The sequence below is a fragment of the Bos indicus x Bos taurus genome, chromosome 3 (assembly GCF_003369695.1).
Source record: "Bos indicus x Bos taurus breed Angus x Brahman F1 hybrid chromosome 3, Bos_hybrid_MaternalHap_v2.0, whole genome shotgun sequence".
NCBI lineage: Eukaryota > Metazoa > Chordata > Mammalia > Artiodactyla > Bovidae > Bos > Bos indicus x Bos taurus.
The window spans coordinates 108,101,529-108,129,404 of record NC_040078.1 but is presented as its reverse complement, the minus strand read 5'-3'; the positions used below and the strand labels follow the sequence as shown (position 1 = coordinate 108,129,404).

At 42.7% G+C, this 27,876-nt stretch overlaps 1 protein-coding gene across 1 annotated transcript; it reads right to left on the bottom strand.

Moving 5' to 3' along the window:
* Nucleotides 1-1,472: 1,472 nt before the first annotated feature.
* Nucleotides 1,473-27,876, bottom strand: SF3A3 (splicing factor 3a subunit 3). Its single transcript, XM_027537771.1, has 17 exons — nucleotides 27,633-27,876; nucleotides 27,310-27,357; nucleotides 25,963-26,015; nucleotides 25,751-25,856; nucleotides 22,779-22,851; nucleotides 22,318-22,409; nucleotides 21,290-21,372; nucleotides 20,146-20,284; nucleotides 18,927-18,995; nucleotides 18,434-18,501; nucleotides 18,169-18,276; nucleotides 17,153-17,222; nucleotides 14,478-14,642; nucleotides 14,271-14,381; nucleotides 13,085-13,175; nucleotides 2,689-2,744; nucleotides 1,473-1,781 (listed from the first exon to the last, which is right to left on the bottom strand). Exons 1-17 carry the CDS (start codon nucleotides 27,726-27,728, stop codon nucleotides 1,704-1,706), a joined length of 1,506 nt encoding a protein of 501 aa, XP_027393572.1. The 5' UTR covers nucleotides 27,729-27,876; the 3' UTR covers nucleotides 1,473-1,703.

Here is a 27,876-nt window from a genome sequence, read left to right as displayed (position 1 = left end):
CCGCCCTCCCACCTCCACTCAATTCTCAAGATTTATAAACCTAGCTGCGCCTGGCACATGCAAGGCACTAATAGATAGATATTTGGATAAATGGAAAAGATAAACAGAAGAAGCCTCTGCAGTGACAGGGAAGCCCTAGGTTTTCTAATGCAGCTCATCAGATGCTCTCCTCAAAGTTCACAGGATGACTGCAGTCATCTGGGCAAGGCTGAGGGCAGGACTCCTTGGAATCTGGTCCCACTACCCCTTCACACTGTAAAGCAAAAAAAAAAAAAAAAGGGCTCTTGGGTTTGACCGAGGACTGTGATAGCAGGAAAGCAGCAGGAGTGTTCTGGGGAGGCCCTCGCTGCAATGCTGGAGGGACATGTGCCCCTGTGTTTCCTGTTTTCCAGGTTTTAAATCTCTTTAAAATGGTAATGTCTCCTTGCACTTTGGGCCTGTTTTCAGTAATCAATGCTTTTAGTTGGCTTGATTAGGTTTAATTATCTACTTTCTCTGCTTTAGAAGCTCAGGCCCTGGAGAGGTTGTCCAAATGGGGTTTCAAGCAACTGGAGGAGCCAAAGTACACATGAATGTGTGAAGAGTTGCCCAAGGGATAGGTTGAACCAGGAAGGAAAGTAATACAGAGGGAAGGACCACAGCGGCAAGCTGTGTGGAAACCCTACTCATGGAGATGACTAGGGTAACAGATGAGTGTGGGGGAGAGGCCAGCTCTGGAGCTGGGATCTTCCCCAGTGGATATATGACAAGTGAACTGAAGTTCTGGGTGCTGAGGGGCAAAGGGAGCCTCTGTGGGATCCTGTTGGACCAGGCCCTGCCATTCAGACGACTGTGCCTGGGGGCAGATCAGGGCCCCCTGACTCCCCTAGTTCTCTCCACTTGGGATACCAGATTCAGATCCTGAGGTAGCTGCTCGAGTCCCCCCAAACTGTGGCTCTCGGGGCTTGGAGACCACTCTAGGCTTGGAGCCACTTCACAGTCAAGCAGGGATCTTGTAGGAGACAAAGGCTTATGGGATCACCAAACTCTGATTCTGAAGCGGCAAGGAGGTGGTCACTGCTGCTCCTGGTTTCACTATGTGCCAGGCTGCTGAGGTGTGAAGAGGGGCAGGGCTGCAGCCCCATTCCAAGCCCAAGTCCTCCCTTTATGCAAATTAAAAGGCAACCTTGGTGGCACGGCTTTGTCCTCAGCAAAGGTCCTGGCTCACCCTCCCAAACTTTCCCTAGTACAGTATATGCACGAACAGCTGACTCAACTAAGGTCAGGGCTTTCCTGGGGGTGATTTTCATTTGGAGAGGCGGCAGCAAACAGGGGTGGGGAACAAGGTCAGGTCAGAATCACCTAGCATAATATACGTAAAATAATAGGTGCTCATTAATTTAGTTGCTTCTCAAGTCTGTGAGAAAGAAGGAGGTGTTATGAACTAGAGGACTGAATTAGTTCATGATTCTTGGCTTCACAAGAAGACACACTCAGAACGAGGGCTGGTTTTATTTTCCAACGGAATCTTCTTTAATATAAAACAAAGATAAAACACATCTCACCGCTGCAATCTGCCAGCATGCCTTGTTTCTACAAGATGCATGCTAGTCCATAAGACTAAGTAGCAAAGAGTCTTTAGGAGCATTTGATTGGGAGAAATAGAAAAAGCAGATCTTAGGGAAGCCTGGGCAAGGCCCACGGCTGAGACACATCCCCGAACACTAGAGCAGTCCTTGTCTTTTCAGATCCTCGTATGTCTTCTTATTTACAACATTCCCACTGGAGTCTTCATATTCTTCCTAAAAGGGAAGAAGGACTCCATTAAGTACAACTGCTGGGAGAAATATTTAGACCAGCCTCTGGGTACCTGAGCTCGCCCTGGCCTGATTCCATGCCATTCATCTAAAACAGCCTTTCTCAACTGGGGTTCTGCTCTACTGCCCACAGCATCCATTAGATATCTAGAAAGATACCAATTATGACTGATCCTTGGGGATATCTGAGAAAATTGTGTATTCAAACCACTTTCTGTGTTTAAGATGAGGAACTCCGGCTCAGAAAGGCTCACTTCAGACATGGTTTTCAAATGGGCCCCAAGAACTCTAGGTTTCTACCTGAGAGGACACTACAGGAGATAAAGGCCAAGAGGACTGAGCTTCTCCACATTCAGAGGAGTTCTGCTTTTTCTATGTATTGGAGTTCTATGTTACAGCTTGAAAAGGGCTTTGCTGCTAAAGGAACACTGAACACCACTGACCTAAGAGGAAGCAGCTACCATATCTCACATACACACCACTCCTCATCTCTGAAATCCTCTGTTAGGGATGACCATCCCAAGACCAACAAGACGCCTCCCCACCCCATGAGCAAGCTCATCAGATGCTCTCCTCAAAGGAGATCTAACATACGACACAGATTTTCAGCCTCTTAGCTTATGAATCCCAAGGGCAGGACAAGACACAGGGTACTTCTGCTTGCCACTTCAAAATTTCAATGGGAGAATATAACCTGTCGTTAAGACACAGATTTGAAGTCTGACACATGTAATATCACAAATAAACTAGGCTTTTCAAGTCAAGAGCTGATTAGAGATATTGTCACCCTACACTTTCTGCTACAGTGAACCAGGGGCCGTCTCTCACTCCCTTCTGCACCGTGAGGGACTCTGTGGCTTGACGTTACACCTGATGCTACATAAGCACTCACCTCAGTGTCAGGCTGCCATCGTTCCGATGCCTTCTGCAGTTTCAGCTTGGCCCACACTGCCGGACAAGAAATGATCAGCAATCAGATTCCACTGAGTATCCATTGGGTACTGGGTGTTATAACATATCCCTCATTAGGATCCCCCTGAGTGCCTGTCCTAAAGACATCTGCCTGCCCCAAATGGGAATTTTGGTTCTGGACTGCCTGTGGACAAACCCCTTTCATAGCAAAATTTACCATAATGTTTGCTTTGTTGCAAAATAAAAAGTTGGATCATATATAACCAAACACCTCTTAGAATTGAGAACTGATACTCTCAAAGGAAATAGAAGCTGAAGTTGAACGGTTATATGAAGACCTACAAGACCTTTTAAAACTAACACCCCAAAAAGATGTCCTTTCATTATAGGGGACTGGAATGCAAAAGTAGGAAGTCAAGAAACACCTGGAGTAACAGGCACATTTGGCCTTGGAATACAAATGAAACAGGGCAAAGGCTAATAGAGTTTGGCCAAGAGAACGCACTGGTCATAGCAAACACCCTCTTCCAACAACACAAGAGAAGACTCTACACATGGACATCAGATGGTCAACACCGAAATCAGATTGATTATATTCTTTGCAGCCAAAGATGGAGAAGCTCTATACAGTCAGGAAAAACAAGACAGGGAGCTGACTGTGGCTCAGATCATGAACTCCGTATTGCCAAATTCAGACTTAAATTGAAGAAAGTAGGGAAAACCACTAGACCATTCAGGTATGACCTAAATCAAATCACTTATGATTATACAGTGGAAGTGAGAAATAGATTTAAGGGACTAGATCTGATAGATAGAGTGCCTGATGAACTATGGACGGAGGTTCATGACATTGTACAGGAGACAGGGAACAAGACCATCCCCATGGAAAAGAAATGCAAAAAAGCAAAATGGCTGTCTAGGGGGGCCTTACAAATAGCTGTGAAAAGGAGAGAAGAGAAAAGCAAAGGAAAAAAGGAAAGATATAAGTATCTAAATGCAGAGTTCCAAAGAATAACAAGAACAAATAAGAAAGCCTTCCTCAGCGATCAATGCAAAGAAATAGAGGAAAACAACAGAATGGGAAGGACTAGAGATCTCTTCAAGAAAACTAGAGATACCAAGGGAACATTTCATGCAAAAATGGGCTTGATAAAGGACCGAAATGGTATGGACCTAACAGAAGCAGAAGATATTAAGAAGAGGTGGCAAGAATACACAGAAGAACTGTACAAAAAAGATCTTCACGACCCAGATAATCACGATGGTGTGATCACTCACCTAGAGCCAGACATCCTGGAATGTGAAGTCAAGTGGGCCTTAGAAAGCATCACTATGAACAAAGCTAGTGGAGGTGATGGAATTCCAGTTGAGCTCTTTCAAATCCTGAAAGATGATGCTGTGAAAGTGCTCCACTCAATATGCCAGCAAATTTGGAAACCTCAGCAGTGGCCACAGGGCTGGAAAAGGTCAGTTTTCATTCCAATCCCAAAGAAAGGCAATGCCAAAGAATGCTCAAACTACCGCACAACTGCACTCATTTCACACATTAGTAAAGTAATGCTCAAAATTCTCCAAGCCAGGCTTCAACAGTATGTGAACCGCAAACTTCCAGATGTTCAAGCTGGTTTTAGAAAAGCCAGGGGAACCAGAGATCAAATTGCCAACATCCGCTGGATCATCAAAAAAGGAAGAGAGTTCCAGAAAAACATCTATTTCTGCTTTATTGACTATGCCAAAGCCTTTGACTGTGTGGATCACAATAAACTGTGGAAAATTCTGAAAGAGATGGGAATACCAGACCACCTGATCTGCCTCTTGAGAAACCTATATGCAGGTCAGGAAGCAACAGTTAGAACTGGACATGGAACAATGGACTGGTTCCAAATAGGAAAAGGAGTACGTCAAGGCTGTATATTGTCACCCTGCTTATTTAACTTCTATGCAGAGTACATCATGAGAAATGCTGGGCTGGAAGAAGCACAAGCTGGAATCAAGATTGCCGGGAGAAATATCAATAACCTCAAATATGCAGATGACACCACCCTTACGGCAGCAAGTGAAGAGGAACTAAAAAGCCTCTTGATGAAAGTGAAAGTGGAGAGTGAAAAAGTTGGCTTAAAGCTCAACATTCAGAAAACGAAAATCATGGTATCTGGTCCCATCACTTCATGGGAAATAGATGGGGAAACAGTGGAAACAGTGTCAGACTTTATTTTTTTGGGCTCCAAAATCACTCCACATGGTGAATGCAGCCATGAAATTAAAAGATGCTTACTCCTTAAAAGGAAAGTTATGACCAACCTAGATAGCATATTAAAAAGCAGAGACATTACTTTGCCAGCAAAGGTCCGTCTTGACAACAAAGGTCAAGGCTATGGTTTTTCCAGTCATGTATGGATGTGAGAGTTGGACTGTGAAGCAAGCTGAGTGCCGAAGAACTGATGCTTTTGAACTGTAGTGTTGGTGAAGACTCTTGAGAGTCCCTTGGACTGCAAGGAGATCCAACCAGTCCATCCTAAAGGAGATCAGTCCTGGGTGTTCATTGGAAGGACTGATGCTGAAGCTGAAACTCCAGTACTTTGGCCACCTCATGTGAAGAGTTGACTCAGTGGAAAAGACCCTGATGCTGGGAGGGATTGGGGAAAGGACGAGAAGGGGACGACAGAGGATGAGATGGCTGGATAGCACCACCGACTCGATGGACATGAGTTTGAGTGAACTCCGGGAGTTGGTGATGGACAGGGAGGCCTGGCGTGCTGCAGTTCATGGGGTCGCAGAGAGTCGGACACAACTGAGTGACTGAACTGAACTGACTCTCAAAGGAAAAGTTAGTATGGTACAAAATATAGGAATTATTGGAAAAAGTGACCTTACTGTTTTAAAGTTCATAATAGAAGAGAAAGAGAATGCTATGCTTAGTCACTCAGTCATGTCTGACTCTGAGACCCCATGGACTATAGCCCACCAGGCTCCTCTATCCATGGGGATTTTCCAGGCAAGAATAATGGGGTGGGTTGCCATGCCCTCCTCCAGGGAAATGTTTCCAACCCAGGGATCAAACCCAGGTCTCTCACATTGCAGGTGGATTCTTTAGCATCTGAGCTACCAGGCAAACTACTTGAGTGGGTAGCCTATCCTTTCTCCTGAGGAATCTTGCCAACCCACGAATCGAACCAGGGTTTCCTGCATTGCAGGCGTATTCTTTACCAGTTGAGGTATCAGGGAAGGCCCAAGAGAACACTAGACATTGTCAAATACAACTACTTGAGGTCTGATGCGTGTATTTCAAAAAATTCAGAGAAAAAAAAACAATGAAATATCATGGCCAAAGAGTTTGAAAGATAAGATAGCTCAATAAACACTGAAGACATTAGAAGAATAATTCTGACAGTTCAATTCTAATGAGCACGGAAAGGGAAAGACATCTACAGACACTACCGTAGCTCCAGAGGAAGGGATCAGACATGTGCAAAGACAGGACAGATACAAAACTAGGAAAGAACAACTTAAACTTGTAAGCATGGTGTCTGGAAGGCGCACCCTTAGAACAAAGGGCTATGTGCAACAGATGGGACAGGTCGCTGCTATGACGGTGAGATGACAGTGAAAAGGAACAGCTACTTGATTCTTATAAGCTTTCATATTTCTCATCACGGAGAACCATCTCCAAACATGACAAGATTAGAAGAAATATCCTATAGAGAAAGCTGAGGTCTAAGATGGGTGAAGCAATATTAATAGCAGATGAGACAATATGTAAGTGCTGAAATCTTCTTAAAAACATATTCATTTGGCATCGGGTCTTAGTTGTGCCACACAGGGTCTCCGACCTTCACTACAGTGTGAGGTCAGTTGCAGCATGTGGGATGTAGTTCCCTGACCAGGGATTGAACCTGAGCCCCCTGCATTGGGAACACGGATTCTAAGCCACTGGATCACCAAGGAAGTCCCCGAATTTCCTATTTTTGATGGAATAGCCAATACGATAAAAGCTATAGACACAGGATATCTTGGTTTTAGAAAAGCGATTGCTCTCACAGGCAATGTCCCGAGAATCCATGAAAATGTATCTCTCATGATACTGTCATAAACAAAATGATACTATCTGAACCTGATGCTATTAGTTTATTAGGGTTAGTAGACTTATACCTAGTGAATTTTGGTCAATTGTGACCAACCTCCTAAATGAGAAATATCTTGTGAGAAGTTCCATAGGGCTCTTTCTTAGCTGTCTTTTGTTCAACTTATGATATGTAAGTCTGGAACAATGGAATGATTAAAATAATGAATTCATACATCAAATCCTTCATTTAAGTTGAAAAAATAAAAAACTACTGTAACTTAAATAACAGTACTGAATCCCTCGTGCTAAAAATGCCAAAGAAAAACTTCAACAGAATGATCTAAAACAAAGACAAGGAAAGCCAGTCTGACAGCTGTGCCAGTGGCTTGCTCCTGCCCACTCCCACTAGGGCACACATCTTTCCAGGTGCTCTGGAAGGAGCAATCCTGGTCTAACAAGGAGCTACTTTTGCTGCCAGTTACTGAAGTGACAGCTGACTGCACAACAGATGGAACCTGACCCAGCTGCACCTTGCTACCATCCTTCCCTGATATTAGAAACTGGGACACTGAGAGATTGAACTACATGAAGGCAGGCTCTGAACACTGAAAAAGGTCATACAGGGCAAGGGCTGGAGTTACTTTCGCTGTGAGCTAAGGCTTAAAGAGAAGACACGAGAAAGCGGAGAAGGCATACGCACAGACGGAAGCACAGGTGGAAAAGCACCTTCTTCCTCAGGATGGAAGGACACGGAGTTAGGTTTTCAGGGGCTTTCTTCCTCATAGCCCCAAATCCTTAAGATGTCTAGTTTGGATGCTTTAAAAAAAAACCCCAAATCCAAAAACCACACACGAAATCCAGGTTTAATAAAAAATAATTATTCTACCAATGGGAAATGAAGAAAAATTGCACATACTCTACAGAATAATAGAATTAACTTCAATTTAATAATGAATTGATTATAACTGTAGCTGATTCATGTTCATGTGTGGCAGAAACCAATACAATATCATAAAGCAATTATCCTTCAATTAAAAATAAATTTAATTAAAAAATAATTAATGGATGCCTATTAGTAGTGAGATACCTGAGATGAAAGTCTGTCAGGATCCTGCAGGAGTCAAGACATCTGTAACTACCTATCTGTTACTAAAAAGTCTGAAAGGAAGCCAGAGAGTTAACCCCAGATACTTAAAGAGGAGGAATAGTCCCTGGGGAAAGAAAGGGGAGGGGAGGTGATGAAAAGACAAAGTGATATTGAGATAGAAGTGAAACTATAAATGCTACGCAAATCACCTACAAGTGTCAAGGGAGGTCATTATGGGTGAAAACGATACACTGTATCAAAGATGTGGCAATAATAATATGAGAGAAACTGATAAACCTAGACATCTGAACAAGGAGATAAATACTGAAAACAATATGGATAACATTTTGAATCATGAACCTGCCAATAATATTCTGGAAAAAATTTTTTTCTTTTCTAAAAGTTTGTATCACTAAAGAGAAAATTTATAAAGTTTCTTTATGAAACATCCTTATTGATCAACTCAAAAAAAAATTACGGGGGTAATTTAAAATAAGGCAGTATAGGATTATGGGAAGAGAAAAGACTGGTAGAAAAGACATGTGACTGACCCCTGGCTTTCTTTTCTTATGGTACATGACCTAAAGACTGACCTCATTTTTCCTCTTCTGAAAGTGGGGGTGATCTTCTACCTCACTGATTGCTCTGAAGATTAAATGAGTGTAAAAATCTCCCATTTGCCTCGCATATACCAAGCATCTGGTATATGGCAGCTAGCAACAGGAAGATTAAATTCCAAATGAAAGATAAAGGTGACTCCGGATCTCACGCCTTGGACTCTGTAGAGGAGCCCACAAGTGAAGCTGACGATGATGGCAGCTTATGCTTTCTCACTGATACATTCTACATTGTGGTCAGGCATGCTGTAGCACTTTACCTATATTATTTCATTTAATATATATATTATCTCATTTGAGACAACTCTCTGATGTAGATATACTATTAACTCCCAAATTTGATAGATAAAGGAAACCAAGACACTAAAAGACATAACTTGCCCTGTGTCCCCTAGCCAGGAAGTAAGTGGCGGAGCTACGATCGGGACCCTAGATCCTCCAGAGTCTGCACTGTTAGGAATGTGGTTTTGAACCAACTTCACCCTTGAAGAAGACCAGACGAAAACATAAAGAACTTAAGGGAATCCATCAACAAAGTCCTTGGGTAAAAACAACATGACAAGACATAATGGGGGTGAAAGCTACTGTGTATAAAATGAGTAAGCTACAAGGACACAACACAGGGAATTGAGCCAATATTTTAAAGTAACTATAAATGGAGTATAATCTTTAAAAATTTTGAGTCACTACATTGTATGCATGAAAATTATATAATATTTTAAGTCAAAGAGAAAAAAGGAGATAATGGGATTCTGAAAGCAGAAAAACCACTTTTTGTAAACAAGGTGATAAGAATATTGATATAAGATTAAACAGTCTACTGAATCATTATGAGTAAGATGTATAGAATTTACTGTTTCAGATCATCAATATAATCACCTCCTATAAATAACTCAACAGAATGACACATACTAATAACAGATAATAGAAATTTGTAGTAGAAATAAACTGTTAGATGAAACATTAAAGTTAGAAATGTTAGAAACATTTCTAATGTTCCTGTATGAAAGGAATAGATTCAAATTTACTATATAATCTTTGTGAGAAATCTAACAAGAAAATGAGAAATCTAACAAGAAAACAAGGAGTTAAATATTAGATCAGTTAATACACTGAGTGTAAAGAGCTCATCTGTATACAAGGATGAATATTGACAACTAGGGTAAAAAAAAGAGCCCACATTTGCTGCTAATATTTGATAACTGGGGAAATGGTCTATTACAGTAGAACAAACAAGCTATCAGATAACAGGAATTTCAAAACGCTAATGGGAGTGATCAATAAGGTTACAATGTAATACTGAGTTTTATGTGGCTCAAATAACACAAAACTGGCAGAAATGCAAGACACGAAGTTTAATTACAACTGGAATCAACATGTCCATACCAGAATTCAAAACAAAGAGACATTAAGTATGAAAACTACTGAATAGGAGAAAATATTTATAAATCATATGACTGATAAAGGGTTACTATTCAAAATACGTAAACAACTCATACAGCTTAATAGAAAAAAACAAAAAAGCAACCTGGTTAAAAAATGGGCAGACAATTGGAATAGGAATTTTTCCAAAGACGACATACAGATGGCTAACAGGCACATGAAACAATGCTCAATATCACCAACTGTCAGAGAAATGCAAATCAAAACCACAAAGAGGTGTCACCTCACACCTGTCAGAATAGCTGTCATCAAAAACACCACAGATAACAAATACTGAGGAGAATGTAGAAAAACGATTCCCTTACACTGTTAGTGGGAGTGTAAACTGGTGCAGCCACTATGGAGGATAGTATGGAGGTTCCTCAAAAAACTAAAAACAGAACTACCATATGATCCAGCAATCCACTCCTGGGTATATGACAGAAGAAAACAAAAACACTAATTTGAACAGATACATGTACTCCCAACATTCATAGCAGCATTCTTTACAATAGTCAAGACAGGGAAGCAACCTTAATGTCCATCAACAAATGAATAAAGGAGATGTAGTGTGTGTGTGTTAGTTGCTCAGTCGTGTGCAACTCTTTGAGACCCTATGGACTGTAGCTGCCAGGCTTCTCTGTCCATGGACTTCTCCAGGCAAGAATACTGGAGTGGGTTGCCATTACCTTCTCCAAGGGATCTTCCTGACCCAGACATCGAAGCCAGGTCTCCTGCATTGCAGGCAGATTCTTTACCATCTGTGCTACCAAGGAAGCCCAAAAGAAGATGTGGTATATACAGACAGCTAGATATACATGCACACACACACACAATGGAATGTTACTCAGCCATAAAAAAGAATGAAATTGTGCTATATGCAACAGCATGATGGACCCAGAGGGCATTATGCTTAGTGAAATAAGTGAGGCAGAAAAAGACAAATACTATGTATTATCCCTTATATGTGGAACCTAAAAAATAAAACCAACAAATGAATATAACAAAACAGAAACAGATTCACAGATATAGAGAACTTGTGGTCACCAGTGGGAAAGGCCAGGGCGGGGGCGATGGGAGTGGCAAGATAAGGACAGGGGATTAAGAGGTACAAACTGCAATGTATAAAATAAATAAGCTACAAGGATATGTTGTACAGTACAAGGAATATCGCCAATTTTATAAGTTTTTTTTTTTCCCCCTGAGTGACCTGGAGGATCTTAGTTCCCAGACCAGCGGCCAAATCTGGGCCCTTTTGCAGTGAAAGCAGGGAGCCCCAGCCACTGGACTGCTAGGGAATTTCCTACTATTTTATAGCTTTAAATGGAGCACAATCTATAAAATTTTGAATCACTGTTATACATCTGAAACTAATACGATATCAAAGTATCTCCAAAGAAAGTAAGTTTTAAACAAAGTAACAAGATCAAAGAAAGTATTAATAGGAAAAAGGAAATAGTAAAATGCAGAATAAAAATACTGACTTTTCTACTTTGTCATACTAAATCAAGGAATCATATGGGCTATAACTAGAGAGTCTTCTCAGAGTAGTCCCTTTCTATGAGGAAGTGATCTCCATCTAAAGTTTCAAATGACAGAAGAGAATGTAGCATGTAATCAGATTGACTTTACGACATAAATATGGTTTTGAATCCTAAATCTGACAAATGTCTGAAAGCAACGCAAAAAGCACATCTTTTATTTATGAATGTAAAAACAAAACTTCTAAACAGAATTCTAACAGGATAAATAACTACATTAAAAAAAAAAATACTACTCAGAATGAAATAATTCAGAAATGCTGTTTTATCCAAGCCTGATCAAAAGTAGTAAAAATGCTGTCACTTTTCTTTCGTGGAATGTGATAATAAAATCGTAAGCCAACCTTCAAATTAGTGAGGCTGCATCACATGGTCTTTAAAAACAGCATTCAGGCAAGGAAGACTTATTGCCTGCTTCTATTTAACATTTAAGATTTAGGGGTAATGCTTAGGAAAAATAAATACATGGAATAAAATTAATTAAAACATGTTTTTGCAGGTGAACCTGACTGTAAGCCTAAAATAATGTAAGGTATTACATTACATTACAATTTCAATGTATCAAGTAATAAATCAATTCGGGCAATTTGCAGGACATATTTAAGAAAATATGACCCCTCCTGCCCGGCCTAATCATTATCTACTTATTAGCTATATGTAGCTAGAAAACAAATCTAAAAATGTGACAGCATTCAAAATGCAGTATTATGATTCTATGAAATTTCATTACTATTTTAATTTCCTGAGTGAAGGGCAAAAATGAAAAGAGGCTAAGTGGATAATCTGATATATTTTAATTCTGATCAGAGGAACTGTATGATCCTGACTTGTAAATGCACAGAGACAAAACAGCAAAAAGGAGTCCCCAAAGTTTACCACACTCAAGAAACTCAATGGAAGAGTCCCTGGAACTCACGGGTTAAGTCAGGGATTGGGGAACTCTTTAGAAGGTCACTTCTACTTGGCTTTACCATAGAGGATTTGAACCCCAGAGGTGGAAGCCAAATCAGTTAGCTGACCAGGCAGCAGAGTAGTGTGATATGCTAAGAGGCAGTGCCTGAAGCTTAGCAAAGTGGAGTGGTAAACTTCTTTTCCTAACATTCTAACCCACTGACAGTGAAAACATGACCAAAAAAAGAAATAAAACTGTGAGGAAGATGGAAAAATCTATCATGGCCAGGTAGCCAGGAAGCCTGAGGTTCCTGGGAGCTTCAACAACACATTCCTGGACACACGTTGAGCCTGGTTTTTTCTCTGAGAGGTATTTTGCTGACCTGTTGCTGTGTATCTGCCCTGTCATCTCAGAAATAAGCTTACCAAGATCACTTCTATTTCTTCCTTTGTATCTGCAGTTCTTAACACAGTAAAATCAATTCAGAAAATACACATACACTCATTCACTCAAAATCTTGCATACCCGGGAGTTCACAGACCCCAGTTAAAAGCAGTTTCATACTCAGCACAGAGCTCTTCTCAACGGGGAAAGAATCAGTACTCCTGGCTAATCCATCCCCTGAACAAGCAATAAATATAGGACTGTAGTAGTCTGTATGTACCCACAACCTGCTGCCCTTAGGCCTGGACACACGACAGTACTGGACAGTGAACTGTAGCTCTGGCCTCGGGAACAATAAATGATTACTTACAGGAGACCGCGTCTTCAATCTGTGTCACATTAGCAAAGTGGGCAGTATTTGGGATGCCCAAACACCTCATGCCGTGAGCATGGCGCCACTCCTGGGAGAAGAGAAGCAAGAGGACAGCGTGAAATAGGACTGACTGGACATACAGCACTAACCCCAATCCTACTCAAAGCCTTCCCTAATCCTAAAGGCAGCATTCCTTTTGAGGTGCCTGTCTGTAGACAGCTGGCTATGACTGACAAGAGGCAGTTACTTCAAAGCAGCACTGTATGTTTGCCTCACTGGGCAGGTTTATAAAACCTAGATCTACACAAAATCTGTGTCAAGACCACAACTCTAACTCATCACTTACCTCCTATGCAACCCCCACCACCAGCATGTATAAGCATTACTGATGGCAAGTCAGTGTAATCTTTAGAAGTAAAGGAGAAGACTGTTCATCAGGTACAAGCAAGGATACGAAAGAGACCAGGGAGGGATGCCGATGCAATGACAGTATGGCTCAGGGATGGCAGATGGCATGGGCCCTGGATGCCAATTCCAATTCACTGGAGGTGGTACTGAGAAAGACTTAGAGACTACTGGAGTTTGGCAGAAAAGACCCCAGAATCAGTAATATGCACATCTGAGGAAGAGAAAGAGGAATTCACATACATTCTCCATTCTTGGCTACATCTAGCATGTCTTCTATTCTGTAAAATTTCTCTCCAAGTACTGAGGACTGAAGGCAGAAACAAAACAAGGGTGAATTCACTTACTGGAGTACCACCCAGATAATGCCTTCTCTCAAGAATAGCTTGATAAATGTCATCCTCTTTTTTTTTTTTCAAGAGGCAAAGGCCCATTTAAGACCCAAAGAAGGAGGCGGTCAGCCCTTTCTTTGGTATTGAGTACTAGCAACAGGAAAGAGAAATGCCCAAGGAGTCAGAAAGGCAGAGAGAAAGAGCAAGCAAGAGAAAATGGAAACAAGGTTCAAATAGTGGAATGCCTCCAGAAACTGTCTCAGGTGCTACCCAAGGCTGGCACTGCTGCCAGAAGCCAAATGCCCCATGCTGGACTTTATGTCCACTCCTTCTCTGATTCTCTTTTGCTCTGGACGCTAGGGATCCTCTCAGGCTGCTCCTATCCTCTTCTCTAAAAGACTCATGTTTCAAGCTTCCACGTCCAGGAGAAGCGCCGAATCTCTTACAGCAAAGTGCCTCTGGAAGGCCTTAGGACCTCGGTAGGTATAGTTTCCACAAATCTCACAGTTATAGTTGATATTTAGGCCATGAAGCTTATACAACCAGTAAGGAATAGGCTAAAAGAAATCAGACCAAAAAAAAACAGTATTAGACCAGTGTCTGTATCTGCTGCCAAAATGAGAGAAGGGGGAAAGGTGGCAGGGGGGACTTACTTTGCCGTCCCAGCCCAGGGGCAGGTTTTTGGGGTTGTAAATGATCTCATTCTCTTCATCTTCACTTTCACTCTCACTGATCTGCTCTTCCTCTTCCTCTTCCCGCTCTTCTCCAGTTCTTGCCTGCTTGCGTTGCACGTTCTCATGAGTGAGATGTCGCTGTTCCTATGTCAGGGTCATGAATGAAAAGGGAGGTGAGAGAAAGTGCAGAACAAGAAAGGAAATTTTTTATTTTCCTATAACCCTTGTTGATCCTTCACTTTTAAGGATCAAGTTTCCTTTCTTGCAGAGCAAAAGGAAAGTCTTGCTTTCAAATAGTATTCCTCTTCAGCAGACCTTTCCTGATCTTAAAGGAAAAATTCAAAGAAAAAAAAAAAGGAAAAAGTTAAACCTAGCACTTGCCGAGGTCACTCATCTGAGGCCACAGACCATCGCAGAACAATAGAAGTCTTTTCTCTTCTGTCCCTAAACCGTTCCCTGAACCAGTCTTCCTTTCTCTTTCCCACTGTTACCACCCTCACCAAGGTGACAATGTTCTAACTTGCCCCGAGTCTGTCCTCAGTCCAGTCTAGCTTCCATGTTATCCCCAGATTTATCTGCTGGAGAAAACCAATCTCGTGGCACACTTTGCTTAAAAAAACTTTAATTTGCTTTCTGCTACTTAAAGGACAAGGTCCAACCTCCCAACATACAATAACTTACCAAATTTTTCTCTGACTACACCATCCCTCACTAGACATACCCAAGGACAATGGTTTGTTTTCTCATTATTTCCTTTCACAGTAATTTTACCTTCATTTACCAGTAATATTACCTGGATCATCTTAATCTCCCTCTTTCTACTTAGAACACCCAATCTCAAAGTATTACAGTAAACATCACATTATACGGCAGTTATCTGTAGCCCTCAGTCACAAACTGGGCTTTTCAAGGGTAAGAGGCTATGTCACATTCACGACTGTACTCAAAGATTTAGCATAATATCTGGAAACCAACAGGTGTCAGTAAATGGTGAAGTTATGGTAAAAATAATACCAATTCATAACAAGATCAACTTTTGGAACTCATTTTGGCTGGAATTCCAAGGAGAACAGTGCCACCTCCTGGCAGGGAAAGCAGAATGCTCTCAAAGGTAGGAGTTGTGGGCACACCTTATGTTAGGGGCACAGATGAGCCTCGCATTCGGCTTCAAAGGACGGGCAACTCAGTCCGCTGCCCACACTCAGTCCAGTTCAGTCACTCAGTCATCCCCGACTCTTTGCGACCCCATGAACTGCAGCACGCCACACCCCCCTGTCCATCACCAACTCCCGGAGTCCACCCAAACCCATGTCCATCGAGTCGATGATGCCATCTAACCATCTCATCCTCTGTTGTCCCCTTCTCCTCCTGCCCCCAATCCCTTCCAGCATCAGGGTCTTTTCAAATGAGTCAGCTCTTCGCATCAAGTGGCCAAAGTATTGGAGTTTCAGCTTCAGCATCAGTCCTTCCACTGAACACCCAGGGCTGATCTCCTTTAGGATGGACTGGCTGGACCTCCTTGCAGTCCAAGGGCCCACGCTGGCACAGTCCTAGTTCAATGTGGAGAGTATAAGTATCCCATGTAGCCAGTGTCTGGCTAATCCCTTTTATCCAAAGGAGTTGTAACAGCGGGATCCAACAATGACTCTAGTTTTATGAGTTATTAATGCGTGGTCATCACACAAGGGCAAGAGACAAAGACATGCGGACCAGCTATCTGAACCAGAGCCACCTACTCACTCAAAGCACCATGTGCGTATCTGTAAAGGAAAAGGCTCTGAGAGCAGTTGAAAACTACACAGACACTCAGAAAGGCTGGTCCTCTGCAGGACTCCCAGAGACACTGATCATCTTCCACCTTCTCCTCCCTGAAAGAGAATCATTTTCTCCTGCTCCTCCCCCCACTTTCTCTAAGATAAGCATCTTGGTCAGGTAGGCCTTTTTGTACCTGTAACCCCCTTCAGCTTCTTCTTGAAAGAATACTCAAGGAGCAGCTCACGGCCAGTTCTGTACCACTAACCTCCAAACCTAACAAGCTCTGCACAACCCTGTGAACATGTAAGTTACACCTTTTCAGAGTAAGTCATTCATGAAGAGCTGCTGTTGTGGGCACACCTTATGTCAGGGGCAAAGATTAGCCTCAGTCGTCTTCAGGGACTGGCAACTCAGACTGCTGCCCACAATCGCACAGTCCTAGTTCCCTGTGGAGAGTGTAAGTATCCCATGTATCCAATGTCTGGCTAATCTCCTTTTATCCAAAGCAGGTGTAAAACAGGGAGCCAACATATGACTCTAGTCATATCTTATTTGCCTTTTGAGTGTTTGCTTTCTGGGTCACCCCTGGCTATATTCTGGAGCTCAGGGAAAGAATCTGGATTCTACACTGAGTGGGGCGAGGGGGGGGTGGTGGAGTCTACTCTCCCACCTAGCCTCAGGGGATTGGGCAAACTTAGGAACGTCACCTAACAACAGACCCCTAACAACAGAACAGGACCTCAGTGAAGGGCTAAGTACCCTGGGAGAACACAATTTTCTGCTGAAGTAGTTTGATATATACTTTTTTTTTCTTGCAATCCTAAAAAATATCCTACAAGTTCATAGCTCTCTTACTTCCACAACTTGGAGCATTTACAGCCCTCAGCAGAGTCACTTACCCCAAGAATCTCTACATATTCGTATATCTGGGCTTCAAGGAAAGCAATGTCTTTGTTCCTCTCAGTGTCTCTGGAAATAAAAAACAAACTATCACTCAAGGGTTCTTTCACCCAATGCCATGTTCTCTATATCTGGGAATATTTATTCCAGAGGTGCATTTAAAATTACAAGCACAAGAGAAATACCATGTTGTGAAAGCAAATGTTCTGTTCAGCTCAGGACTTGCTGATATTTATTTATTTTTTATTTAAAAAACATTTTTGGCCATGCTATGTGGCTGGCAGGATCTTAATTTCCCAAGCAAGGATCAAACCCACGCCTAGTGGAAGTGAAGGGTCTAAACCACTGGACTGCCAGGCAATTCCCCTGAGATCATTTCTTAGAATGCATAGAAGCTTCCTCTTTGACCTCATTCTAGAGAGTGAAAGACATATCCAGGTATTTAAGTTCCTATCAATTTCCTATACAAAGGAAATGTGGTACAGAAGGGCAAGCTCTGGAACAGGCAGACTTGGGCCCAAATCCTGACCTTGCTACTTAGTAACTGTGAGATAACAGGTATAACTTTTCTAAGTCCTTATCTGTCAAAGATGAGGATAACAAATATTTTTCAAGGTTGTTTTGAGAATTAGCAAAACCACATATAAAATAAATACCCTGTACAAGCATGTGGCTCAGGTACAGATTCAATTGTTATTAGCAAAAATGCACTTAGATGAACATTTTTGAACCAACTTATGCTCTATAATCTACAGAAGTAACAAAAGATACCTGGGGCACAGTTTCAACTTTAGAGATGTCCCCCACTCTCAGACACCTGAGTACAGACTGTCCTTGGTTTATAAGAACAACGAGAGAACTGTCTGCCATTAGCAGAGAAAAAGAGCAGACTGGAGCTGGATGGATCAACAGCGGTAATAGAATGGGCTTTAAAATTTGTGATGTGGTACGAACTCTGCACGGGAATAAAAAGCTTAAAATGTAAGCAGAGGTGCCCCCCCTCCCCCCCACTCACCGCTTGGTGCCCTTTGTCTTGGGATTTTTGGCAAACAGGGAGGTGTCAAGTGACTCGAGGGACTTTCCTTTGGTGCTGAATAGCCTCTGGGCTCGCTCTTCTAGGGTCCTAAGGAGACACAGGGGCAAAGGATTTCAGGATTACTTTACCATCTAGGCTTGCTTCTCTTTGCAGTGTGGAGAGAAAGAATGGAACTGAAGCCACTTAGAAGATTGTGAAACTCAAAGTAAACGAGACACTTCTGACAGAAAAATCAGTCTCTTACCCGCCACACTTCAGGCCTAAAGCTAGGAGTGCAGATTTCAATCTGTCCAGACCCAGGGAGGCCAACTCCTACATGAAAGAAACAAGTTACACTTTTATACAAATAGACTTGGAGAAACAACAAAGGCTCAAACTTCGGTTTGCAGGCTGGTGTGTGGGTGTTCCTGAAACAGTGGCAAGACCACGCGTTCCATAGCCAGTCTCCTAGCAGGATGCTCCAACTCTCCAAAGGACCGACTCCGTGCTTAAGTTCATACATAACCATACTGGCTGTGTTCCACTACCTCCACTACAGCTTAAGATGGCTAATTTTTAGTTAACAGTGTTCAAAGAAACCGGACAAGCTTTTTTTTTCTTTTCATCTTTCTACATTCTTCGTAGATGCTTATCTCGAGGATTGGTGTCTTACCATAATAAGTCTATAGCATTAGGAGATCAAGTGACCCCTCTGAGGCGTGAACAGGCAAGACCAGCACAGGCTAAAGAAAACATACCTCCCAGGAGGAGAATGCAGAGAGGTCCAGATGGGCTCCAGCATGGGTCAGGGCACTGCTTGTCTCTTTCTGGAAAAACAATGTGATGTTTATTAAGACCCAGGATTAGAACAAAGGCAAGGGAGCCATCCAAATTACAGGCGTACCTTGGAGACGTTACAGGTTCGGGTCCAGACCACTGCAGTAGAACAATTATCGCAATGAAGCCAGTCCCGTGATTCTTCCTGGTTTCCCAGTGCATACCAAAGTTATGTTTACACTATACTGTAGTCTATCACGGAGAAGGCGATGCCGCCCCACTCCAGTACTGTTGCCTGGAAAATCCCATGGACGGAGGAGCCTGGTAGGCTGCAGTCCATGGGGTCGCTGAGAGTCGGACACGACTGAGCGACTTCACTTTCATGCATTGGAGAAGGAAATGGCAACCCACTCCAGAGTTATTGCCTGGAGAATCCCAGGGACGGGGGAGCCTGGTGGGCTGCCATCTATGGGGTCGCAGAGTTGGACACGAAGCGACTTAGCAGGAGCAGCAGCAAGACAACACACATGTCTTAGTTAAAAAACTTTATTGTGAAAAAATGCTAACCACCATCTGAGTGTTGGTAGTAATAAAAATCAAAGACCACCATAACAAAACAAAAAGTGGCAATAATAGACTTGCCTAATGCAGGGAGTTGCTGCATTTGTTAAAAAAATAAATGCACCATCTGAGAAGTGCAAGAAAGCAAAGTGCTGTAAGACGAGGTGTGCGTGTACCAGGCGCTGGGTAGCCCCTTATAAACATGTATGAATGAGAATCAAATGCCTATAAGAGCAGAGCAAAAAGAAAAAAAAAAAAAAAAAAAACAAACACCAACTAAAACTAGATGGTCCAATTCTCCCAGAGATTTCAGAAAAAATTCCTGTTTGTCCCCAGGAATGAAAATATATAATAAAGATTTCTAGCACATAATCACATCAGCCTCTGGTCAGTAGGAACCACAGAGCAGTAATGATATGGTTGGTGAAAATGCTGGGCCCAGCCAATGCCAAGTGGGCCCTGCCAAATCTCTTTCCAAAGTACACAGAGAAAACTCAGCACAGTTGGCAGAGAACACCCCCTGGCTACAACTGATCCCAAGGGACCAGCACCTGAAAGCCTAAAGCAGAGGCTTAAGATTAAAGTAAAATAGTTTACTTCCCTGGAATGTCCTCCACCCAAACCCCCACTGAAGCTCACCGGCCATCCAGGAAAAGTACCATTCTCCCACTTCTTCTCAAACTCATTCTGAATTTTCCCAAAAAGTTCATTCTGATCTTGGAGAGGCTTCACTCTATCTGTGTAATCCTGAAGGTATTCAAGCAGCATCTCCAGATATCTACAAAGGAATAAGTAATATAGAGACAGCAAGGTTTCTATTTCTGATATACTGTTATGCCCTATAAAATATACTTATAACTCCAGTGATACTAGTCTTTTAAAGGAATAAAAATGAGCTTACAATTGGCTTTCTTCTAATATGTCATCTTGATTTTGACCTTTCCTATCTTCTTTCATCCTTAAGATACAATTCCAAATACTACAGTCTTAACTCACAAATAAGAAAGATTGCAGGTAAAAAGAAAATGAGAAAATAGAGGAAGGCAGATTACTAACTAGGGCACAACAACACAAACAAAGCGTAACATCTATACATCAGACCCAGGCACCTCTGAGAAAGTTTCATTTTTCCCCACTCTGCTCAACTCCAAAGCAGAGGCACCAGGGTGGGAGACTTCCTTCTACAGTGACACAAAATTAAGAAGAGTATGGGCCTAAGATCACAGATGTGCCCACAGACACATATTCTTCCAGAGCCAAAGTATTATGATTTTATTTTTTAACTAATTAATCTTTTATTTTTTGGCTACACTGGGTCTTCACTGCTGCGAGGGCTCTCTCTGGCTACAGCAAGTGGGGCTACTGTTCGCTGCAGTGCACAGGTTCTCACTGTGGTGGCTTCTCTTGTTGCAAAGCATAAGCTCTAAGCACATACGCTTCAGCAGGTGCAGCACGCAGACTCAACAGCTGTGGTGTGCGGGCTCCAGGGCGCCCAGACTCACTAGTAGAGGAGGGGCTCGATACTTGTGGTACAGGGGCTGCTCCATGGCATGTGGAATCTTCCAGGACCAAGGATCAAACCTGTGTCCCCTGCATTGGCAAGCGGATTCTTATCCACTCTACAGCCAAGGAAGTCCCAAAGTATTATGATTTTAAAAACGTATCTTGGAAGTCATTCATGTATGCCTTTCATGAAACAAAACTCAAAACGGCCCTCAAATCTTCTCATTAAAATAATCTTCTAGTCACATTCAGTAGAGGCCTGGAAGCTAATAATGCCTACCTCTTGTACTCGGCATTCTTCCTTTCTTTAGGAATGTCAAACAACTGGTCAAAGATGGACAGGTAAGTGATATAATCCAGCTTCTGAAAAGAGAAAAGAAATGACAAGAGATTCAGTTAGGTGTTTGCACCAAGTTACAACATAATCTCCAATAAATGAGATCAAAATTGAGCCTAACAAAGTTAACAAAGCCCAACTCACTTAAGCCTTTTTTTTCTTCTACCATTTAATTCCTACATTAACTGGGTGTTAATTCCACTGGACTGAGTAGAATATGAGACACATAATTAGCCTGTAAAAATACAGATCAAGTCAATAAACCATAGGCTAAAAGAAACATCTATTCAACATTACTACATACCAGGCACTTGTTCAAAGACTGACACCCACTGCCTCTTAAATAAGGTCCTGGAAGGTGTCGTTTTTTCCCTCATTCAACCACTTATTGAATATCTTTGGACCCAGTGCATGGATACACATGAGAACAAGACAGAGGCAGCAGGACTGGACTCATGGAGCTTCTACAGCTGAGACAACTTTGGGACATGTCCTTACAACTCCAAGAGGAATTCATCACATACTTCCTTGCAACTTTCCTGAGGCTGTCAATTAAATCTCATCTCTTACGGTAAGTTATTTTTAGGTATCTTTTTAAAGATATTAAATAGTCATTCCTGGAAGAGATTATGTTTTTGTATCTTTATGTACCTACTACTATATGTACCTAACACAGATGCTGCATGTGTATTTGGAAGTTTTAAAAATTTATTTTTACAAAAGCAAAATAGGCTTGTTGTAATAATAAAACAAAATTTACTAGTAAGTAAACCAGACTTATTCATTCACTGTAGAAACCCTATTTTCACTTTGAAAATGGTTTCCTTCCAAGAAAGCACATCACCATTTTAATATTTACGTAACAGTTCCAGAACAGAAGGAAGACACTCTGTTTCATGTCTAGTAGCCCCAGCCCAGTGTCCTGACTCACCCTGAGAATCAGAGCCACCCTCCCCTATCCTGGGTCTTACCTCAGAGGCCTTCAGGTTAATGTATTTGAGGTAACAGTCATGAAGATCCAGGTAACGACCGTATCCCTCTTCATCTGTGAACTCCACCAAATCTGAAGCAATCAGAGGTATCAGTGATTCAGGTACTAAAGACCACTTTCTTGGACCTGGCCTTTCAAGAGGACTGCACAGCTTCATAATGCAGCCCTTTACCCAAATACCCTCTCTGTGCTCACAGAGTGAAACAGGACTCAGCCAATGCATTTAAGTTGGATGAGCACAAAATGAACATTGTGCCCAGCGCCAGTTTAGGATGACAATCTAGTCCAGACTTTAGTCTAACTCTTTGTTAGAGTATCAGTAGGAGAACACCGCTATACATTTCTGTGGGGCCATTTTCCAGGGATCTGAGGGCAAATCTGAGGTCTGTTATTTACCTGTACTTCTGTTGGTGCTGGAGAGAAGCATTAAACCCTACTTACTTTGTGCTTCTTCACTTGGATTCTCTCGCGCCTTTAGGAGTTCCTCAAATTCCACTGACATTGGAACACAGATCTGATGAGAAAAGAGAGAAAAGCTCAGGTGGATTTTTCAACATAAAAGTTGCAATATCACAGAATGAGCTATATAGAAAGTTGGATTTCTAATGCTTTACTTGGCTTGGATTTTTCATTAGGAGTTTACTTCTGTTTTCCAATTACCTTGCCTTTTCCTTTGCTTTCTGCCATTGTTTAACTAAAATTTGCTAAAATAACATTCACAAAAATTCAAATAACATAAAAAGACAGAATGGAAAAAAAAAATCAAGGTACCCCCTTTAATAATTCTCCCGCAAGGGAGTTCTCTGGTGCTCCAGTGTTTAAGATTCTGCACTTACAATGCATGGGGCATGAGTTCGATCCCTGATCAGGGAACTAAGATCCCACATGTCTTGAAGAGCACTCCCACCCCCTGGGCACCAACCTGCCTCCACCAAAAAAAAAAAACTGTACTGCAAATAGATAACCACTGTCTACAGACTATTTAAAAAAATTTTTAATGTCAGCCATTCTCAAATTTTGCTGCACATTAGAATCACCTGCTGTTGCTGCTAAGTCACTTCAGTCGTGTCCGATTCTGTGCAGCCCACCAGGCTCCCCCGTCCCTGGCATTCTCCAGGCAAGAATATTGGAGTGGGTTGCCATTTCCTTCTCCAACGAATGAAAGTGAAGTTGCTCAGTCGTGTCCAACTCGTAGGACTGCAGCCTACCAGGCTCCTCCATCCACGGGATTTTCTAGGCCAAGGGTACTGGAGTGGCTTGCTATTGCCTTCTCCTGAGAGAGAGCGCTAAAAGCCCTGACATACTTGACACCAATTAAATGAGAAGTGGGGGGAGGTATCAGCACTTTTTAAAGACCCTCAGATTCAAATGCACAGCAAGATTTGGAAACCACTGCTCTGTGAGTTTATATATATGTATTTGTGCAACCATAATACAGGCAAATGACAAGATTATTACTTTGCTTCTCACATAATTGGATTTATTTTTTTCCCCCTTAGTATATCCTGGAATAAATTTAACCATTTATTCTGCATCACTTTTCCACCAGAGCTGGGATTAGGTTACACACCAAAATGGTACTCACGTCTTCTCTCTTGGTTAGCAAAAGACTGAATACTCTACCTTCCAAAGAGAGTGAGGAGACCTTTATGTACCTCCACTAAGTAGCCTCTCCTGCCTAGTATTTTCAGTCTCTTATTTTTCTACCCATTCCTTTACATATGGACAACTTCCTATCTTCCTCCTGCTTCTCCTCTCCTTTTTCCTGCCAGTCTTTCAAATGCATGTTAAAACACTACACACTACAGTTTCCCCATTATTTACGAGTACTCCCTGTGACCAGATTTCCCAGATTTCCACTCCCACCACTTCTACTGAGCGACAATCCTGGCAGTTACCAATCAGGAACAGCGGATACCACTCACTTCCTTTCTGAAGCTCATTTGCTGAGCTCCCATAAGACATGACTTGGAGCTGCCAACTGACCTGTACTGGAGGTTTCCCAGGCCCCCTTTCCGTGAGTGCCCCAGGGCACCCAGAAGCTGACAGTCTCCCTTCACACTCTCTCTCCCTCCCAGAACTCTATGATTCAAGGCTTCAACCATCAAGTCCACGTGCTAATTCTCAAGCCCCAATCACGAACTTCAACTCTCATAGGGCACGTCTACCTAGGTATATCATCACCTGAAAATCTACTTCCAGTGCAAATGGGCTCTTTCTTCCTTATTTCTATCAAGGGAAAAAACAACTTTTCAGTTACAGAGTCATAAACGCTCAGTGCAATTACTGACCCATCTCTCCACTTCTACAGCCATGCCTCACTTCCCCTTTCCCCTGGAATTCCTTTGGTCAGTTGTGCAAGATGTTTAATGAGTTCTCAACAACTGAGATGTAATCCCTGCTCCTTATAATTTTACAGTACAGTGGGGCAGACATTCATTGTCAGAGAACATGACAAGATCATAAAGGAAGGAAGGATTAATTGGGATTAACTAGGAGTGAGATAGACTAGGAAGCAATTTTCATGAAAGACTTGGTCTCTGGGCTGAATCATGAAGGGGTAATCATCAATGGACGTGAGTAAAGCTTCTCCGTGTTAGGCGGTTCCTCCAGGCAGCATATTTCAAGATTGGAACACAAGTGGTTTATTGGCCAGTAGATTACCCATGAAAGATAAAAAGGAAAGGACTTCCCTGGTGGTCCAGTGGTTAAGACTCCATGCTTCCAATGCAGGCGACACAGTTCTGATTCTTGTTCGGGGAACTAAGATCCCATGAACTATGAGGTGTGGCCACCAAAAAAAAAAGGAGAGAGCGAGCAGGATGGAAGGATAGAGCAGGGAAAGCCTAGACCATGATGCAAAATCTCACTAGAAGTCTCACACTGGGCAGAAATAACCAGGCTGTGATACCCCCACCCCACCTTACTGTGTTCAGTCACTGGTTAGGGGCTGCCCAAGAGTACGTGTGCTCTGTCGTTTCAGTCGTGTCCGACTCTTTACGACCCATGGACTGTAGCCCGCCAAGTTCCTCTGTCCATGGGATTTCCCAGGCAAGAATACTGGAGTGGGTTCACATGTCCTCCTCCAGGGAATCTTCCTGACCCAAGGATTGAACCTGCAGCTCCTGCAGTGCAGGCAGAGTCTTTACCACTGAGCCACCAGGGAATTAGCAGGCAGCTTCTTTACCGTGAGAGCCACCTGGGAAGCCCAAGAAGAGAATGGCTTTAGCTTAAAGCTGAGGGAAATTCTGAAAGAACTTGGAGTTGCAGGATGTCACCTAACTACGCTGCTTATAGCTAACTGGTAAGTTCCCTTTTGAAAGGACATCTGAATGGCAATCTCCATTTTCCTAACACATGTCCTTTGTATACTCTTTGGACAGGTCTGGAGAAAAAACTTTGCAAGGTCATACCTCATTTGGGTGCTTCCGGTGGAATTCCTTTATTTGTTTGAGTCTATTATAGAATTCAGCAAACTCATTGGGTCCTGAAATGGCATTGAGCTCCTCTTTTCGTAACCTGCAATTTCAGAAAAAAATCCAGAAAACACAGAGCACAAAGTCAGTCCTTTAACCATGGCCCCTCAAAAGCAGTAATTGCTGGACTGAATGAGACTGTCACTTACCCATCCTTGTCGTCATACAAATCCCTCAGATTCCCACTGACTTCCATGTACCTCTGGAAGGCAAACACAAATCCATCAGAATGAAGCAATCCGTCCGTACAACTGAGACCCAAGCAACCAACAAGGGCTCTCTAGTCAAATGTCAGGAAAACTTCAAGAGATGTGGTGTTAAAAGTTCTTATGCTTCCTTAACAGACAACACTGGCTCCTGGCTTATTTTTAAAACAGGTCACTCTGAAGATTACCTAAGAAATGTGTTTTGAGGGGTGGCAGAGTTCCCATATTTAACTTTCCCTAGAAGAGTCATGGGCTTCCCTGATGGGTCAGTGGTAAAGAATCTGCCTGCCACTGCACAAGACGTGGGTTGGATCCCTGGGTCGGGAGAAGGAAAAGGTAATCCACTCTAGCATTCTTGACTGGGAAATCCCATGGACAGAGGAGCCTAATAAGCTACAGTTCATTGGGTTGCAAGAGTCGGACACGACTTAACACCTAAACAACAATAGAAGTATTGTAAAAGAGAGCCATGTAAGAGTCACCCTTTGGAAAACAGCAGTTCCCATCAAAGACTCTCAAAGATAAAAGGGTAGTCCAAATTGACTTTCACTATTTCAAAAGGCTTGACTAAGGAATGCTCAGGCTAAGTCAAACACCACACAGCTTCCTCTGGATTCAAACTTAGAATGGCACAAGTACATAGCCCATTCTCCAAAACTTTTGGGACCGGATTTGCTTCAGAATGTGGAATTTTTAAGTTCAGGAAGGTACTACATGAAATAAAATATCCCTAGTGGGATCTGGAAAACACATTAATTAGTTCTGCAATTAAAGTTATGTTATTTATTAAATGGGATAAAGACCATAAAAAACCTCTCATCTGATCAGATCAAGTCAGATTTTTGCCACCAAATAATTTCCAAAACAAATTAAAAAATCTTTTGTTTTCAGAGTACTTTGGATTTGGGAATCTAGATAAGGGATTAGGGGCTTGTAATATTTATCTACCCTAAATCAGAAACTCTGATTAGGGTCTTTTATTCTTTTCTATGGGGGAGGAGGAGAGTACATTCTCAGCCCGAGGCACTGACACCTCATAACTACTCTTCGCACATCCACGAGATACAGGATGCTATAAAGGAGATCTTCTCTAGTAATTAAAAATGAGTAAGAGTTCTCCATTCGGAGAAGGGAGTAAGGGTGGTTAAACATCCTTAGGTTGACAGCGCGCGTACATTCGGCAGGCATACAAACCCCTCGACTGGCCAATAGGCTACCTTTGTCCCCGCACCCACTCCCTCCTCTTCCAGTCCATCGCGCCCAAAGAGAAGCGGACAGCGGGACACTCACATCTTGCATGGCCCGTGTGCGGTGGTCAGAATTGATCTGGTCCCGGAGCTGAAGAAAGGCAAACGTAACATATACGCTGTTAGTCGGAATTCTGGAGTTGGGAAGGCCGCCCGAGGGCGGAGCTTACCCGCTCGGGTCTTAGTGGCCCAAGCAGAGGCCTCTGGGCGCTGGGCCCCGGGGAAAGGCTACCTATGCCTGAGCTCGGGGAGGGAATACCCTCGAAGGGCTCGGGGCGGGGCTGGTCTGAGGGCTGAAAAAAGCTCTGAGGTTAAATCCGGGCAGGGGGCCCGGCCTTACGGTAGACCCTGCCCAGGCCCACTCACCGTGGACTTCTTAGTGAGCATCTCTTTGGCCATGACATCCATAAGCCGTTCCTTCTCCTCATGATAGCGCCGCTGCTGCTCCAGAATGGTTTCCATCTTCCCTCTTCCTTCTCCCCCGCCGCCGCAGTCACTGCTGCCCCAACTCAAGACAGACCACCAACACGACCGGAAACAACCCCAGCCGCCTTGCGCGCCCGCGTCCGCAAGTTACGAGTCCGGCGGCACCAAAGCGCCGCGGTTGCCG